Source organism: Myripristis murdjan, chromosome 12, assembly GCF_902150065.1.
Source record: "Myripristis murdjan chromosome 12, fMyrMur1.1, whole genome shotgun sequence".
Lineage (NCBI taxonomy): Eukaryota > Metazoa > Chordata > Actinopteri > Holocentriformes > Holocentridae > Myripristis > Myripristis murdjan.
Genome location: NC_043991.1, coordinates 2765418 through 2784466, shown reverse-complemented (window position 1 = coordinate 2784466; position 19049 = coordinate 2765418). Strand labels below are relative to the sequence as shown.

The following is a 19049-nucleotide window of genomic DNA, read 5'->3' as shown; positions in this document are numbered from 1 at the left end:
AGAGACTTGATGTTCTTTGCAGTTCGGTAAAAAAAAAAAAAAAGATGTGCATATATCAGTATCGGCATGGGCAATCAGACAAAAGAGTTATGGGCAAATAAAAGCATATCGACAAAAAATCCAATACTGTGCATGATCCTTATAGTAAAAAGAATATGTATCATATTTTTGGAGCAAAGTGAACAACAAAGTTGCTTTCAAAAAGAAAAATGTAAGTACAAATAACAGGAAAAAGTGTTAAAGAGAAAAGTAAAGAAACTAACAGGAAGATTAGTTCCTCTACATCAACTTTTGAGAATCAGAATCAGAAATACTTTATTGATCTCTGAGGGGAAATTGGGTCTCAGATGGAAACCATTTAAAACTTGGATCTGAACCAGACTTGGGCACCTGGCAGCCCGGCGACCTTCATTTTGTGGCCCCCAGGTGAATTTCACAATATGAACATGAAAGATTGACTTTGACTCTGATTTACTTTGAAGGTCGCTGCTTTCATTTTGGCCACTAGGGGGAGCCAGGCAGTTTGATCCAGCAGGCATTTGTCAGAGACAGAATCAGAATAAAAATCACTGATCCCTCAGGGTAAATTGGTTGATATATGTAAATATATGTACGTAATTTATGTAATTTATGTAACTTATGTAACGCCGTCAGCAAAAGACAAACTGAGGATGGAAACCATGCGTTCAAAGGTCGACCACAGACTGTATCAGCGATGTAAGAACATAACATTAAGTGGCACTAAAACAGAATCCGTCGAGACAAATATGAAAAACACACTGGTTCTGCAAGGCTTGTCATCATTAAAGATCTTAACCCTCCTATGATCTTTAGGGTCGAGTTGACTCCATTCAATGTTTAACATCTTTAAATACACGATTAACATTGTTTTCTTCATATTTAATGGCTTTTCCTAATTTAATGTGGACAAGTGGGCAAATATAAAATGAACAGGATGATATGTTTTCAATGTCCTGGATTGTCCTGGAAGAGATTTTGTGGCCCTTACCCCCATAAAAGTTGCCCGTCCCTGATCTAAACCATGCACCAGTGCAGTATTATCTATGTATATCTGTACCTCTGAGTGTATTTATGCATGCAAGCAGGCAGTGTTTTCTTAATATTCATTTAACAACCTCCCCTCCTTGCTCCACAGCTGGAGGAATATCAGCGCAATGAAAATTTTATCATCTGGCTTTATCGCTCAGTAGGGTTTAGGGTGGAGTCTGAATGTGACTGCACGCCCGTGTATTTGAAAACGTTCAGTGTGTCACGTCCAACACCATGACCTTTCAACACGTTAAATATTATGCACATTCACGTTTTTAACTGTAAGGCCCACGCTCTGACCCAGGCGAAAGAGACCATGGTGCTTTGATTAAGTGCTGGGAGAATTTTAAAAAGATTAAAAAAAATAAGGACATCGGACAGTGGGAGAGGGCAATTTTTATTTTTAATGAGAGCAAATTGAGGATGGAGATGTGGGAGGGCAGATATGATTGGTCGGAGAGCGCCGCATGTTAAGATAAGATCCGGTTTTAGTCCGTGACAGAACAGGCGTGGTGTTCCTGAGGTCAGTCCACCGACCACGACGCAGCGACCAGAGGAGGAGGGATCCTTCAAGGACTAGAAGATGTTTCAGAGGACTGAGATTTAGACAAATGGAAACGTTTCACAGGAATGCCGATGTCCTGTGAATCTCAAAAGACCGCACCAGTGGTTCTTCATGTTCCTGCTGATCTTCTCCCAAAGCGAGCAGTGGTATTCCTCCTCCCTTTCCTCCAGCCGCTGGTTTCCATTCATTCCACGACGATATGAAAACGAACTTTCAGAGCCTTCAGACTTTCTTCACTCCAGTTTTCCATCAGCGGAATAAAGTCCTCCACATGAGTTTTCCTAAAAGCAGCAGCACTGTTGGGTTTTGATGGGTTGAATTGGGGGTGGAGTTGAAACGATCCCTCCGCCAGGGAAAATAGTCCCGGGGGAAAAGTAAACCAGAAGGAAGAAAGCTGTTTTAATCTAACTGTTTCTAGATTTCATTCATCAAAGCACGTAGGAAAGAGTATTTTCTTAAAGTCTCAGTCCGCTCAAAAATGTGTTTTACTCCTGTTTCTGTCTCCTGAAGTGTGTGACCTTAACTGTACTGACTGTATCTGCTCCCAGTTCGTCACTAGAGGTGTTTTCACTCTCCTCTGCTGAAGGTGTAGGTGTGTGTGTGTGTGTGTGTGTGTGTGTGTGAGATTCAGACGGACCCCGAGCCACAAATCCCCACAGCCAATCAGAAGCTCTGCCAGTCGCTTTTAGTGTTTTATTTTCAAAAAATCAACAAGACCAGCTGGAAAGTGCTGCTTCACGTGAACAGCACAAGTGTAACTAAGAGATTCACTGAAAAAAAAAAAAAAAAAAAAAAAAAATCATGATCAGATTGTCACATACAGCATAATTTTCTCGACGGTGGTGGGTCAGGCCTTCCTGGTTGTGTGAACAGAGCTCTGGTTATGATCCAGTGTGACAGCAGGCCAGGAGGTGGGCGGGGCCTATTTACATATTTATAGATCCGTGTATTTTTAATGAGGGCAAGACTTTGTTTTTCATGGAAAAAAAACCCTTCTAAATATGTAACATTGGCGTACAGAGGTTATTTTAGGGTTTTTTAGGAGCTTAATAAATGACTGCAGGCAAACTTTACCCAGCAACTAAACACTTTCCTCAATTCACTATGAAAAACAAATTTTAAACATCTTTTATAGAGCTGATTTTCTGGAATGGTCCGATAGACCTGTGCTTATTTTAATTCGTTTTGCCCTGTTGAAGTGCTCAGTGTCGCCCTCTGGAGTTGTGTTGACGAGGTGCGGACACCCTGATCAAAGGCACTTGAGAGAGGCGATCCCGGATTCAGTGCAAAGTGAACTCTGACAGGTTTATTTGAACTGTGAGGAAGGTAACCTCAGCAACGGCTGATCTGCATCAGTGGAAATGACCAGCCTACATCACATCACAGCACAGCGCATGGACTCGCTGTCATCAGATCAGTCAACAAAGGTGAAGACGTAACAAGAGAAGACGTGGAGCCTGTGGAAGCCTGTGGGGAGGTCCAGCACATCAGAGCGACGCCCTGACCTCCTGTAGTCCTACCAGCTTCTCATGTCCTGCCCATTAATCCTTTGATATGCAAATTTCAAGGTTAAGGATGTCCCCCGTATCATGAGCCGTGCCTCGGCTCTTTGCAGGCTTTGTTCTCTGACCAGTAATGAGAAACTTGTTTTACACGCTGTGATCCGCTTTGATTCGCGCCGTGTGAAAGCCACGGGACTAAATGAAAACATATCAAACGCTTTGATGCTCCAGATCGTGCAATCAGATTTCTGACTGTTGAATATGGACTGCGACTTACAGTTTTTTTTACAGTTGTTTACACACTAAAATGAAAATTTTCACACAATTAACAAATCTTTACACACAAGAAGCAAAACACCTGTGCAGAGTTGCACAGCAATAAGCACAGACTCAGCTTCACACTTTTTGCAAACTATTACACAGTGATTTGCAAAACTCTACACACATTTTCACACCTCAGACACAGAGAAGGATTGTGAGGCTGTTTCCTCCTCATGACAAAGCCCTGGCTTGTCAGTGACCACACTGATGAACACACTGGATAAGCACGTCGACCTGGTGTGGAAACACACATGTGCTAAATTGAAAATACAGCACTCAGGTAGGTATAAAAGCCAGCAGGTGAGTTCACCTGTCTTCAACAAAAATGAGGAGAAGAGGGAGGTAGAGGAAGAGGTAGAGATGGACCTGAAGAAGTGATAGCACCTGAACAAAGAAGAAGAATGACTGTCTGCTGTGTTTCTGCTGAGATTTGGCTGAACTCTCAGTGCAACTTCCTTCAGCGTCCTGTTTGTCTGCAGAGAAGAAAACTACTATTTGGTTCTGATTTTCCTTGTTGATTGACATGTTACTATAACTGAGTATATGGTAAGAAATAAATATTTTCAGTCTGCAGCATCAGTGTTGTGCAGTCCTTGGTACGTTGTGTACTTTCTCTGTATACCTCAAAGTAATCATGAAGAATGTATTGGGTTTGTCAATATATTTTTGTCATCTAAATTATCCCATAACCATGCTCTCAAACAGTATTTCTGAATAAAGGGTGATTACAAATGTGTTTTGAATTTATTGTGGTAGTATGCAATAGATGGAAATAGTGTACAATCACTGAAAGACTGTGTTAGTGACGTGAGAACAAAATAAGAGTTTTATCAATTTGTTTATGGTTTTGGCTGATATATTTCATTTTGTGCAGATTGGGTGTGGTGCTTGGTGTTTAGAAAAAAGGAGCCCTGTTTTCAAAATTTTGTGTAAAAAAATGAAAAAACTGTAAACACAGCAACGCCCAGCTGTTTCTGTGTACCAGGGGCACGCTGTCTAACATCAGAACATAACTGGCATCATTAAAGGTCTAATCTGTAATATCAGGTAACCCGCTGTGTTGTTGGGGCTGGGCAATAGATCAATATCGTGATATGATACTAGATACTGTTGATCTGACATAAGTCTGACATAAGACGACATTTTCTGAACGTCTTGGACCGTTGCAGCTGTTCTGTTATTCGTCTCTACCTGCTTGGTCATTAAATCCACATTACTGATGATACTCTTTATCAGAAATCTGTCGTGTTTAAAATATCTCACGAAAACAACAAAAGTCATCCATCAATTTTGGCGCAACGGAAGTATTTGTGCAAACATACTGTGATATTTGATTTTTATTCCCTCTCACCCACACACACACACACACACACACACACACACACACCCAGCCAGTTATTAGTTTCCCTTAAATATTGCCTTTGCATACATAAGAATTTAGCAGCTTTAATATTTTCCCACAAGGGGAGATTCAGCTCACAGCAAGGAAAGGGAAACACAAAGGCACATAAAACACTTCATTAAAAATCAATACAAATACACAAAACTGCCTGAAAAAAAAAAAAAAAAAAATCAATACAAATATCTAAAACAGCCGCTTGGTGAGTTTTTGATACGTGATAGTTTTTGCACGACTTCAGCTGACAGGAATCCACCATCGCCTTCATCCCAGACAGGTGGAGGAACAACACAGTGTGTGTTATTCCAACATAACTCTTTTTTTTTTTCTTTTTTTTTTTAAGAGCGCACACACACACACACACACACACACACACACACACACACACACACACGAGTTGCTGGCCAGACATTAAGCCATTAAGCCAGAGAGAGGCGCTGATAAGGTTTGCCCACCAGACTGAGAAAGCTGTAGGGGGTGAGAGGGGGTGGTGAAAGATGTGATAACAAAATAGTGAGAGAGAGGGAGAGAGAGAGAGAGAGAGAGAGAGAGTTCACTCAGTGTAACCCCTGAAGCTGCAGATGCACAGATGACCTCCAGGGGGCAGGGGTCCTGTCCCAACAGATAAGATGCTGCCAGGACACATTTCAGCGGCTTATCTCATCCAGGTGTTTTCCTCCATAGACAATTCCTCCTGATAGGAATCTTTTCAAAGTGACGCTTGCCCAGCAGAGCCAAATGTAATATACCATAATGCCCTGGATGTGCCGCCCAGCTGAGCTATAAAGATAGAAAACCCTCTGAGGTTTTATTTGCTGTAAGTAAACCGCTTTGTGTTTTGCCGCAGGGACGGACGGAGGGATCTAACGAGGAGGAATGAAGTTTGTGTTTTCCTGAAAAGCCGGTGTCATATTGAAGACGTTTGTGTCTCTTAAGTTAAAAACAAAGTGTTAAAGATGAGCTGATAGCGCTGCATTATATTTTATATTCATGTGCATGTTTTCCAGTAATGCCAGATGAGAATATGAGCCATTTGTTTTCTCGTGGGAAAAAAAAAAAAAAAATCTGTTTTGGGACCCCTGATAAAGTATCAATGATTTTTTTTTTTTTTTTTTTTCTTACACTTGCACACCACAGCACCGAGTTATTTTGTTGCCTCAAAGCAGCGCTGTGAGATAAGGGGCAGCAAAACATGCAGGAAAATGATGACTTTCCATAACATTTATTTAATGAAAAATAGTAGGAACATTAAAATTTTTCCACTAATAAACTTTCTCAGAACATTTCTCGTTTGTGCGGTCCAGGTCACTGTGCTCACTGTGTGAAGGAGCGCAACTGGGCTGCTCTCTTCCATTTCCTGTGAATATTAGTTCATACACTGATGGAAAAAAAAAAAAAAAAAAAAAAAAAAAAAAAACATTGATCAGTGCTACAGGTCCATAAAATCACCTTTTTTCCCTGAAAAGTCGCCCATGCTTGCAGAACATTAGGATTCAAGGATTCAAGGAACTTTATTGTCATACCAGCTCACATTTACATGCTAGTGGTACGAAATTAGCACTCAGGTCCCGGTATACGCCTAAATAAATAAATAAATAAAGCAAGGTAAAAAAAAAGAAGTGTAAATATAGAATATAAGTATATATAGAATACAGAATATAAGTATAAACAGTATATATAAACAATATGTGTGAATATAAACAGTATGTATAACTATAAGCAGTATATATAAATAAATGTAAACAGCATATGTAAATATAAATAGTATATATATAATAAATATAAATAAACAGCCTATGTATATAAGTAGTATATGTATAATAAATATAAAATATATATATAAACAATAAATAGGACTTTTTACAAACGTATAGCCAAACAATAACACAGGTTTTTTTTAAAGGTCCATGCACATTAATGTATTCATATATTAACATAGCATGTTTTTTTTAATTATGATTTAAATTAGATAAACACTGTAATTCATCTATAAGACCGTGTTTTCTTGCCATTCTGCTTCCTGAGAGGAAGTCTCTTACATCACATCCCCCACAGCACCTTACTGTTCTCAAGCAAGTTATTCAACATTATTATGTGGAAAATTTACAATTTTATTATTTGGGGCTGCAGGGAGAAAAAGGCTGTGTGTTTCTGAAAGACAGGCTGCAGAGCTTTTGTGCCCAAGCTGCTCTCATCCTCCATTCAGCTCGTACTTGTTGGGTTTTTTTTCCCCCTCCTTACCTTTGTTTGTGTGGTCAGTGACGTGGAGGTAAAAGGCGGCATCACGCTGATGTCTCCGGCCCGGCTCAGACTCTCTCAGTCGGCTCACAGTTTCCATGAGAACTGGAGCACAAGAGGCACACGAGACAAGCGAGTCGGCGCCGGCGAGTAATTGATGTGATTCACATAAACGTCACTCTTCAGTTTAAAATACCACCGCTGCTCCTCGGCTCCAAAGGCCATCATTTTTGCTTTTCACGGAGCGGAAATGCATCACGTCGCATTGTGCAGAATGTTAGATCGTGGCTTTGATTCGCAGCGGAGGAAGTGCACTTGCAGCTCCAGGTGTGGAGGCGGCGAGGCTCGGGCTCTGAATGACGCTGTGAAGATCAGCGAACGTCTCGTTTCTTTCAACCAACAGATTCATCAGCGTGGTGGCCAGCAGCATCTCTAATCTGCTGTGAAAGCACGCCATACTGTTTTAAAGTAAATTTGTTAAGTAGTTAAAAATTACTAGTTGGGATTTTTTACCCTTTACTGGACAAATAGAGGGGAAGAGAGACAAAAGATGACACACAACACAGCACAGCGTCACCAGAACACCATTAGGGGAGAGTGGGGTAAATAGTGCCAATTTTTACTTAAAGTGCCTTTAAAGCAAGGGGATTACAGTAATGCCTCCAACTAAAATATGCACATATAGTTTAGGATGTTGTGCATCCCTGGGAACAATCACTTTGGATCTTATATAAACTGTTTGAGAAATATAGCTTTTGAAAAAAAAGTGGTTTTGTGGCACAACTTGCCCCGGTGCGGGGTAAATTGTGCCATTAGAGAGAATACACTGGGGTAAATTGTGCCATTGATAATTGAAGTAAAACAGATCATTTTAACCTCACAAATGATAATGCTACATAAAAGCAAAACAAATTCAATACAAAATTATTTATTTAACATTTATTTATTATTTTAACAAGATCACAGGCCACTTTTCTATAACAAGGCCTAGAGCCACATGAACACATACCCAGAACAAAATAAAACTTCCAAAATGAGCACCTGCAAATCATCTGCATCTGAATCTGAATAGTTTTAGTGATCAAAGGTAAGAAGACAATGTACAATAACAATAAAATACAAGAAAGTAATATATAGTATAAGTTGTGCCACTGGCACAATTTACCCCAAGGCCCTTTGGCACAAATTACCCCAAGCCCACCATTTTGAAAAAAATGCATCCCCCAGCTGTTTTGAGCTAACATCATGCTAACTGTATAGACTCATGGTGTAGCTTACTAAAGTACTAAAACCTGTGTGAACTGTTTTCAAAGTTTTCTATAATTGTTCAAACACAGCAATCAAAAAACCTTGATCATGGAAATTTTACTTTGGAGGGCAAAAAAATGTTTTTTGAACTTAAATGTGCTTACCTCTCAAGCCATGTGTCTCCCTTCTTTGCAGGATGAGTGAAATGGATGCCTCTTCAAAAATATGTGGTCACATGACCAACTTCTTCTATGGTTTTCTAGATAACAGGGGTGGCACTACTTGCCCCTTGGCACAAATTACCCCACTCTCCCCTATAGAGTTTTGAAGGTCCAATATCATTCACTTTGTAAGATTCTGGTTTCAAATATAATCTGCTTCAGCATAACAATAAAGTTCTTCACAGTATTTTGTTAAATAAGTTTTTTTTGTTTTTGTTTTTTGTTTTTTGTTTTTGTTTTAAGTAAAGGCTCGCAACTCTTGTTTATCGGTCCCACATTACTTTATTAAATTACACAAAAACAACATTTCAGTCCAAGGTGGATGTTCATCAGCTTATCCAATTCATGCAGAGGTGTGCCTACGATTACACATACACAAACACGAGTAATCAGCGCCACCTGGTGGTGACAGGGACCCAAACTTGATTGAATTAAATCACATTAAAAAGTGTATCATTATCAAAGTTTATCCTATGATGTTTAACTATAGACACATATGGCTGGATACTTAATGTTCAAGTGAATTTGAGTTAACACTGCCGACCAACCAAAAACCTTGTATGTTCATAAGCTCAACTTTTCGGAAACTACAGAAAACAGTCTTATCACTTGGTTGACGACTGCACATTTTTCAGTTTATTTAATTCCTTTTGTAAAAGTCTCATAACCCTGAGGGTCGTGGAGCTGTCTGGGCCCGTAGAGCAAAAACTCAAATTAAGCTGAAACACGTCAACCACTAAAATCGGAGGTACAAGGTTTTCACCCGGCAGCGACACTGAGTTAAAATAGGCGAGTATCGACAAGACCCTCGCAATGCATCACAAAACAAGGGACATGCTATGATCTGTATCACAATATATTGCAGTAATAATGTATAGAAGTGACTGAAATGTAAAACTAGAGCTTAACATAAAACCTACTGTGTAATTACAGCTGGGCAGTCTGATAAAACATAAAGACTTACTTTTAAATTACAGTATATTCAAACAGAAGTTAACACAGTGCACTAAAATATACATCATAGCATCACAGTCACAACATCACATCAAAATAAAATTGATATAAACTTCATATCGATACAGGGGAGTAGAGAACAGATAAAGTATGAGGAGAAATATTGCAGTCGTGAAGCTCGGTGGTACTGATTTTTTGCTTTAGTTAAAAGTTTATTTGAATCAATTTGAAGAGTCGGCAAGAGCAGTTGCACTACAGGACCCTTAAGGCCTGTGCAGTGTGTGTGTGTGTGTGTGTGTGTGTGTGTGTGTGTGTATGTATGTGTGTGTCAGTTCAATCACAAACTGGCCTGACTGGAAGGATTTCAGTGAGTCTCTGGTGATGGGAGCCAAACGGGACCGAGACCAGTTGTGAGGCGTTTTCTCAGCTCAGCTCGTCTGAAGCTGAGACTGAAGGCTGTGTATTCATGAGTGCATCCATGGCTCATCTTTGACTGTGTATGTGCATAAACAAAAAAGGAATATAAATTCCCATGATGTGGCTGTACTTGAGGATGGTTGGTCTGTGTGAGAGCATGCAGACGTTGATCTTTCAGATGGAAAAAAAAAAAATGTATTCACACCGGCCACAAAAACAAAAACATACAATTTCATTAGATCTGTCACTATCAGTCATCTATCACTTTAGAGAATTAAAACACAAAACACTGGTCTGCTTCCATTTTCTTGGAGAGTGAAAAAAAAACTGCTTTACTGTCTTTCTGAAACCTTTCATAGATAGATAGATAGATAGATAGATAGATAGATAGGTATACTTTATTGATCCCAAACTGGGAAATTCCCACGTTACAGCAGCATCATCAATAAAAAACATAAAATAAAATTAAAATTAAAATTAAGAAGTATATACAATAGAGACTAAATACACTAAATATATACACTAAAGACAATAATTCATACCCGGTCATCTGCTGCCTGTGGCCAATCAGGGATGAACTCTGGAGTTACTGCCACTCAAACCCAGGTGGCATCAGCCTCCCCTCACCTGGAGTCAAATGGTGCTTGATAGAGACAGAATGCAACGCATCATACGCTGAAGACCACACCCACCAGGGAGGGACAGTAAATTCATCGCTCTGCACTGTTTGTCAGTTTGCTTGATCTTTGGTGTGGCTGGATGCAGCAGAAGACGCTGAGTGTTTTGGTGGTATACACACTGTATGGACAAAAACACTGGGCCACAGCTCTTAATCCGTGACTTCAAGGTGTTTGATTCAGTCCCGTCCCCACAGGTGTGTAACCTCCAGCAGCAGCCATGCAGTCTGCCTTCACCAACATCAGTGACAGAGCGTCTGGTTCTAAAGAGCTCACTGAGTTCCAGGTGCTGCTGGAATAGTGATGGAACAGGAAGCCACTGCTGCAACAAGTCAGCTGCTGAAGCTTCTTCCCTCCTAGATATTCCACCATCAGCTGGAAGTGGGATTACTGCAAAGTGGAAGCGTTTAGGAACCACAGCGACTCGGCCACCAGGGGGCGGCACCATGTAAAGTTACAGAGCGGGGTCGCCGAGCGCCGAGGCTCATAGTGCGTAAAAGAGTCCGACGCTCTGCCGCCTCAGTACCTGCAGAGCTCCAAACCTCCTCTGGCATCAACATCAGCACAGAAACTGAGCGCCGGGAGCTTCATGGCCGAGCGGCCGCACGCCAGCCTCACATCACCGAGCACGACGCCGAGCAGCCGCACGCCAGCCTCACATCACCGAGCACGACGCCGAGCGGCGGACGGAGCAGCGTAAAGCCACGCCGCCGCCGGACTCTGGAGCGGCAGAAACGTGTTCTGTGGAGCGACCAATCAGGCGTCTCCATGTGGCGGTCTGATGGACGAGTCTGGGTTTGGGGAACGCCAGGAGAACGTCCCCCGCCTCCAGGAGAACGTTCCCCGCCTCCAGGAGAACGTTCCCTGCCTGAGCGCATTGTGCCGACTGTGCAGTTTGCTGGAGGAGGGGTCACGCTGTGGGCTGGTGTTTGTGGGCTCGGCCTCGGCCCCTCAGCTCCACTGAAGGGAAATCTGAACGCTTCAGCTCACCGACACATTTTGGACAATTCTCTGCTTCCAGCTCTGTGGGACCAGTTTGGGGAAGGAAGGCCCTTTCCTGTCCCAGCATGACTGAGCCCCAGTGCACAGAGCAGCTCCATAAAGGCGTGGCCGGCTGAGTTTGGGGTGGAAGAACTTGAGCGGCCCGCACAGAGCCCCGACCTCAACCCCATCCAGCACCTTTGGGATCAACTAGAACAGAGACTGTGAGCCGGGCCCTCTGGTCCAACATCAGAGTCTGAGCTCACAAAGGCTTTTCTGGATGAACGGGCAGAAACTCCCACAGACACACTCCAACATCTTAGCTTGAGCTAATCTAAGAGATGCAAAGGGGGACCAACTCCATATTAATGCCTATGGATTTAGAATGGGAGGTCAGGAAAGCTCCTGGAGGTGGAAGGTGGAGGTACACATATAAACCATCAAAGAGCTTGGCATCTTCTGCTGAATCCAGCCATACCTTTTGACCCGACAAGTGTTCGAAGAGATGTCTTTTCTCATACATTTACGACTATAATCAGAGAATTTCTGTGGTGTCTTCTCACAAATTTGTGACTTTATAATATCAGAGTTTTTTTCTCGGAACCCCAACTCCTGCCTCCATATTTTTTGCCTCCCTTCAAATGGCCCTAATATCCCGCCGTACATTTAACATGCGGCACCTGGATGCTAACAGTCTGCTTGGCTCCCAGCGTTGTGGCGGCGTGCGGCAGCGTTGTCATCTCCGCTTTGATGCCGGCACTCAACAAGACAATTACCAGGTAGCTTAACATTTACAAGGCGCCGCGCAGCCTCTGACCTTCACTGCAGACTGGTGGAGCTGTCGGCTCGGCTCAACACCTGTGGAAGACGTGGCGAAGCAGACAAGGTGACACCGGGAAAGTTGGCGGAGAGCAAAGCGACACAAAAGAGAGATGTTTTCCGGAAAAGGTCACGTTAGAAACTCCTGCAGGCACATCACAGCGCCGTGCGTTCACCACGTTTTTTATTACATCCAAACACACCCAATGCAATGTATGTGTGTGTGTGTGCGGTGTTTCTGTGTGTGCATGTATTGGTGTACCCTTGTTTGTGTGTGTGTCTTGTGTGTGTGTGTGTGTGTGTGTGTCTGCTCTGGTATCTGACACCCTCAGACAGCATGGCTCACTGAGAGAGATGGCGTGATCACTGGACCGTGATCCATCTTATGCTGTCACACACACACACACACACACACACATACACACACACACACACACACACAGGCACCTCTTTCTAAATGGCCACTGAGGCCACCCAGATAACACACCTCTCCGGTGCTGCTGTTACACCATTAAATGGGGATTTCTGTACAAACTAACCAAGGGTAACATGTGAGTCCCTGGCAAAAAAAAAAAAAAATCCCCAAACTGTCTGGAAAAATTAATATTCTTCATGGCAAACGGACAAAACAGCAAGCCAACAGAAGAGTCTTTTGAAAGCTCTGCAGTTTACAGATCATTTGCATAGTTTTGAACGTCCCTCGGGGTCTCTCTCACTGAAATAAGGCTTTGTGCTTTGTGTCTGTCTGCATGAGATACATACAGAGAGATCAATCTGAGGCGATGCACAAGCCGCGGAAAATAAACCAGGGGCACCGAGTCTTATGCAAACCTCATCCCTTCAGATTGTCAGATATATTTCTAATTTTTATTAGACTGACTTAGGACCGTGGGTTATATTGCCAGATCGATATCGTCGTAAGAATAATAAGCTTTATTTAAACGGCACCTTTAAAACCAGAGTTTACTGAGGGCTTAGGGAAAAGGTAAAATCAAGAGGAAAACAAAAGAGGAAAAGGGGAAATCAGAAGAAAGGAAAGTAAAAACGGTGCTATCATCTGGGATTTTAGATATCGTAATATGGCGATATGGATATAAGTGACGTCTTTTCCTGGTTTTAAAGGTTGCACTAAACCAAAGTGATGCAGTTGAAGCTGTCGTCATATCCACATTACTAATTATTGTTCAGCAAAAAATCTCTTGTGTGTAAATATCTTATAAAAGCATAAAGCCACACTGATGATATTGGGGTATTTGATCAAAGATGCTGTGATATTTTGATTTTGTGCATAAAGAGACCGCTTGCATTGCTTTGTTTGAGATGCAGATTATAGATTAATTATAGAGAGAAAAAATGACTCGTCTCTCTTCTCTCTTTCTCCTCTGTCTTCTGCCCTCCTCACACTCTCTCCCCTCTCTCTCTCTCCTCCTGTCAACTCCTTCCTCTCCGCTCTGTCCTCCCCGTCTCCCCTCAGATTTCTATCCAACACGACATTCGAGGGCCAGAGCGGCTTCGTGTCCAGCGACGGCCCGAGCCAGAACATCGTCTCTGAGGCGCATCACTACATCTGGTCCCTCCAGCTGGACCCTCTGGGCCAGCCAACCTGGACCCGCCTGGGACGCTGGCGACGGGGGAAGGTTCTGATGGACCAGGGCGTCTGGCCAAGCCATCATGGGTCTGGAGGCGGCGGCGACTGGCGGCGGCCCACCCGGCTGCACATGCGGGTGGTGACGCTGGTGGAGCATCCGTTCGTGTTCACCCGGGAGGTGGACGGGGACGGGCTGTGCCCCGCCGGCCAGCTGTGCCTCGACCCGCTCACCAACGAGTCCTCGGTGCTGGAGGCGCTCTTCCAGAACCTGGGCGGGCCGAACGGCACGGTCCCCACGGAGCTGAAGAAGTGTTGCTACGGTTACTGCATCGACCTGCTGGAGAAGCTGGCGGAGGACATGGGCTTCACCTTCGACCTGTACATCGTCGGCGACGGGAAGTACGGCGGGTTCAAGAACGGGCGCTGGACGGGGCTGGTGGGCGACCTGCTCAGCGGCGCCGCCCACCTGGCCGTCACGTCCTTCAGCATCAACTCAGCCAGGAGCCAAGTCATCGACTTCACCTCGCCCTTCTTCTCCACCAGCCTGGGGATTCTGGTCAGTGCTGCCTCTCTCTCTCTCTCCTCCTCTCTGCATATCAAACCTAAACCTGGATTTTTCCATCGGCTCTGCACTGCAAAAACGCAAAATCTTACCAAGATTATTTGTCTTATTTCGAGTCAAAATGTCTTATTTCTAGTCAAAATATCTCATTACACTTAAAATAAGACATGATCACTTCAGAAGTAAATTGTTTTTAGACAATTTTCACTTGAAACAAGTGATAATTTGCTTGTTTCATTGGCAAAATTTGCCAGTGGAAAAAGTGAAAATTCACTTGAAATAAGTGAAAATTAGCTAGAAACAAGAAACAAATTTTGCCAATGAAACAAGCAAATTTTCACTTGTTTCAAGCAAACTTTCACTTGAAACAAGAGACAATTGTCTAAAAACAATTTACTTCTGAGGTGATCATGTCTTATTTTAAATGCAATGAGATATTTTGACTAGGAATAAGACATTTTGACTTGAAATAAGACAAATAATCTTGGTAAGATTTTGAGTTTTTGCAGTGTGTCGTCTTTCTATCTTCTTCTCCTCTTTCTCCCCTCCTCCTCCTCCTCCTCCTCTCTCTGTCATTGACCTCACCTCAACTCTCTCCTCCTAGCATGCTGGTCAATATCCATCACACCGAGATGGCATAGTTTTACATCTGCAAGCCTTACATTATCATTGGATCCTAATGCAGTGTCTCTTAAAGGGCTGGCCTGGAGAGTGTGCCGCCTCCTGAGGTGAACCCATTACCACAATTACTATACCTGGTGTCACCAGCTGACAGATGTGCTGCTGGTCGTCATCTCCCTGCCCTCTTTCTCTCTTTGTATTCCACCCAGGAAAGACATTTTCTCCTCTCCTGTACTGTCCTCTGTCTTTTTTTTCTTCTTTTTTTTTTTAAATTCCATCTCTGTGTCTCTTATTGAACTCACCTCGGCTCCTTTGCCTGGAGTCATGCACGGCACCTGGACCTGCCATAAAGATTTGCCATGGATCTATTTCAGCGAGCCCCGGGATGCAAATATTGAGCAAAATAAGACAAATGGGTGTCCCTGTGTGAAATTATTTCATTAACTGCGGCCGCCGTCATTTAAATAAGAAGAACCAGCAATAATTAAGTGTGATATTAAAACTATTATTTTAGTCAGCCGATTCAAATTGCATGGTGATGGCATAAAAGGTTGCACAATCCTGTGTGTCCCCCTGTCCAGGTTCGCACTCGGGACACGGCCGCGCCCATCGGCGCCTTCATGTGGCCCCTCCACTGGTCCATGTGGCTCGGCATCTTCGTCTCCCTCCACGTCACCGCGGTCTTCCTCACCCTGTACGAGTGGCACAGCCCGTTCGGTATGACGCCACGCGGACGCAACCGTGACCGCGTGTTCTCCTTCTCCTCAGCGCTCAACGTGTGCTACGCCATCCTGTTCGGACGCACGGTGGCCATCAAGCCCCCCAAGTGCTGGACGGGTCGACTGTTGATGAATCTGTGGGCCATCTTCTGCCTGTTCTGTCTGTCCACCTACACCGCCAACCTGGCCGCCGTCATGGTCGGGGAGAAGACCTACGAGCAGCTGTCAGGGATCCACGACCCGAAGGTAAAGCATCGCTAACGCCTACAACCTCCAAATCTCTGATGACTCACGCAGACATTTTTGTGTGGATATCACAAAGATAGTTTTATTTAGTTTTATTTATTTTATTTTATTTATTTAGTTACTGCCCCACCGACTGCCTATAGTGCCTCAGCCTCTGTGGTCTTCATTGTATTTTACTATTTTCCTTCATTGTTTTTTTATTTATTTTACTATTTATCTACTTATTTATTTTACTGCACTTCTTAGTCTGTTTTTAATGTGGTTTTACTGTCTTTATTGTGTTGTGTGTGTTTTTTCTGCTGCTATGGCACTGCAATTTCCCTGCGGGGATTAATAAAGTTTACATCTATCTATCTATCACTCAAAAACCTTCCAATAAACAGATTTATCCAAGTTTACCATGTCAACTTCCCGCTTAACGTCCCTTTAAACGTCCATATAAAACTCAAAAGTCCATAAGAAACTCAAAACTAGAATCTATGAGCTAATTAATTCTTAATTGGCTCTCATCCCACCAATTTGCAAAAGATGAAGCGCACGGAAAACCACCCACAACACTGCGAGGACCCAAATGCAAACCAGGAGTACAATACCCTCCATGGATGCAGGATTTATTTAAATAACGGGAATAAAAATAGGATTTCCCCCCCAAAAAATAAATGATGCCTGACAGTCAGATCCACCGGCCTGCAGAGCTTTGTTCGGCGCGGTGGTTAGCCGCTCGCTAACAGTGATGTCACTCCTCATTAAGGCGTGACGGCACCTCCAGTGTCTGTTCGTCTGCGCCTTCCCCCGATAGTCTGAAAAATTCAGGGCACATGGAGCAGAGGGGAGGGAGGAACGGCTGTTGAATCAGTGTGACATACAGCTACTTTTATTTTTTTATTTTGTGCATGTTTTTTTTTTTGCTGCCTTTGTTTTACTGTGCATTGTGTGTTATGATGTGATACTTATATCTCCAGTTAAGATACAAACTTCAATTACTGTCTTATACACTCATATACACGATATGGAGTGTGTAAATTTAATTCGGTGTTTATTACTGAGGTTGTAGTTTGCAGAGGTCTGCTACTGGACTGCATTATACTGAGAGGTGTTTCTGATTTTGTGTCCCTCTATATTTATATACAATGAGGGGGGACAGAATAGTGGAAACAGCTGTCAGTAAAGTGCAGCACTAACTATGAGCTCAATGCCAAACACAGAAGTGAATGAACACCTCTATTACCGTGACAACAAGAAAACCTTGGAGTGGATTAGATTAAGCAGGTGGAGCTGAACAGAGGATCTACATATCAGCTAAAATCAGTGGAAAGAAAATAAAATCCATCTCATTTATGCACAGACGCACATGCAGGCAGGAGCAGCGCACTAAAAATCCAAATATCAAAGCATTCCTTGCAGGCCTCTCGGACGCATTCTGCGTGTGACGTGTGGGTTTTTTTTCGTCCCGCTGCAGCTGCACCACCCCTCCCAGGGTTTCCGCTTCGCCACGGTGAGGGAGAGCAGCGCCGAGGACTACGTCAAGAAGAGCTTCCCCGAGATGCACGAATACATGAGGCGCTACAACGTCCCCGCAACTCCAGACGGCATAGACCATCTCAAGTAAGACACATAGAGCCAGGCCACAATAACAAATCACACAGCCTCAAATTCAGCCTTAAAATCTTGTTTTGTGAAAAAAAAATAGATAATCCCACTTATTTCAGAGCAGTTTTAGGATTTTTTCTGGGTATACATATGTTGAAACATGACAGAAAAACTCTCGATTTGACCCCAGTCAATGTTTAACATCTCTAAATGCATGATTAACATTGTTTTTTGCTTCATATTTAATGGCTTTTCCTCATGTAAAGGGGACAAGTGGGTAAACATAAAATGAACATGATGATGTTTTCACTGTCCTGGACACATTTGGTACACATAATATGTGCACACATTTGGTTTAGTTGCTTTGGACACTGAGGAACTAGAACATGAAATTTATAATCTGCAAAAAATTTCCCTCTGCTTTAGGGTCCCAATCAAACACACAACATAAAGTACCTGACATTTAAACGTGGATAAAACATTTAATTATTATAGTTTTGTGGAGCTTCAGTGGTTCAGGTTTCTGGAGGACTACTGAGGTCAAATTGACCCCAGTTAATAAAAAGTGTTATTTAAATTTGAAGGTAAAAGGCAGAATAAAGCAGATCAGCCACTAGGATCAGGAAAGTGACACTCGATTCAAGGAAATTCTGGAAACAAGTGGGATTATCTCGTCCTGTTTGCAGATTTTTCACCTTGTTTGAAGAAAAACTAGATTTGGATGCTGAAGATGAGTCTAAATGACTCCTCTGTCACCTTGTTTCTGTTATAATCTGAGCATTTATCTCTTTCCCGAGCATTAACCTTCCTCTGGTCAAGGTCGCGCAAACGGATGACAAAAACAGAATCAGGAAAAAAAGGCAGCATTTTTCCTCAGAGCGGATGTTTGTGTGTCAAAAAAAAGAGACAGATTTCGAAAGGGGAAGACAAAGGAAGGAGAAAAGCCTCAGCCCTGCTGCTGTCAGTCCCCGCTGCAGGTCTGCCTGTTCCCATTCTGATCTCACACTCCTCCATACGCTGTCACCGCTGTCATCCTCACCGCTCCCACATTCAGCTCACATCCCCGAGGAGCGAGGCGGGGCGCTGAGGAGGAGCGAGGCCGGGCCCGGCTGTCGGCACCGGCTGGGCGCCTCACAACACGCCCAACAACGGGTTCACACCAGGGACGTCCCGATCACAGCCTTTCACCCCCGAGTTCGAGTCCAAGTCATTTGATTTTGAGTATCTGATGATGCCGAGCCCCATATGATACTTTGCCAATGCATTAAGAGAAAAAAAAAGAAAAAAGAACACATTCAAGTTGTCCCTTAAGATCTTTAATTTAAACGACA

The 19049-nt window shown here is 43.1% G+C and overlaps 1 protein-coding gene across 1 annotated transcript in view; it reads left to right on the top strand.

The window, feature by feature from the left end:
* grin3a (glutamate receptor, ionotropic, N-methyl-D-aspartate 3A) overlaps positions 1–19049 on the top strand; it is an 89801-nt gene that overhangs the window by 35533 nt on the left and 35219 nt on the right. Inside the window, exons 3-5 of the mRNA XM_030065975.1 lie at positions 13867–14536; positions 15745–16128; positions 17588–17733. Coding sequence (XP_029921835.1) covers positions 13867–14536; positions 15745–16128; positions 17588–17733 — 1200 coding nt within the window. The remainder of the gene's footprint in view (positions 1–13866; positions 14537–15744; positions 16129–17587; positions 17734–19049) is intronic.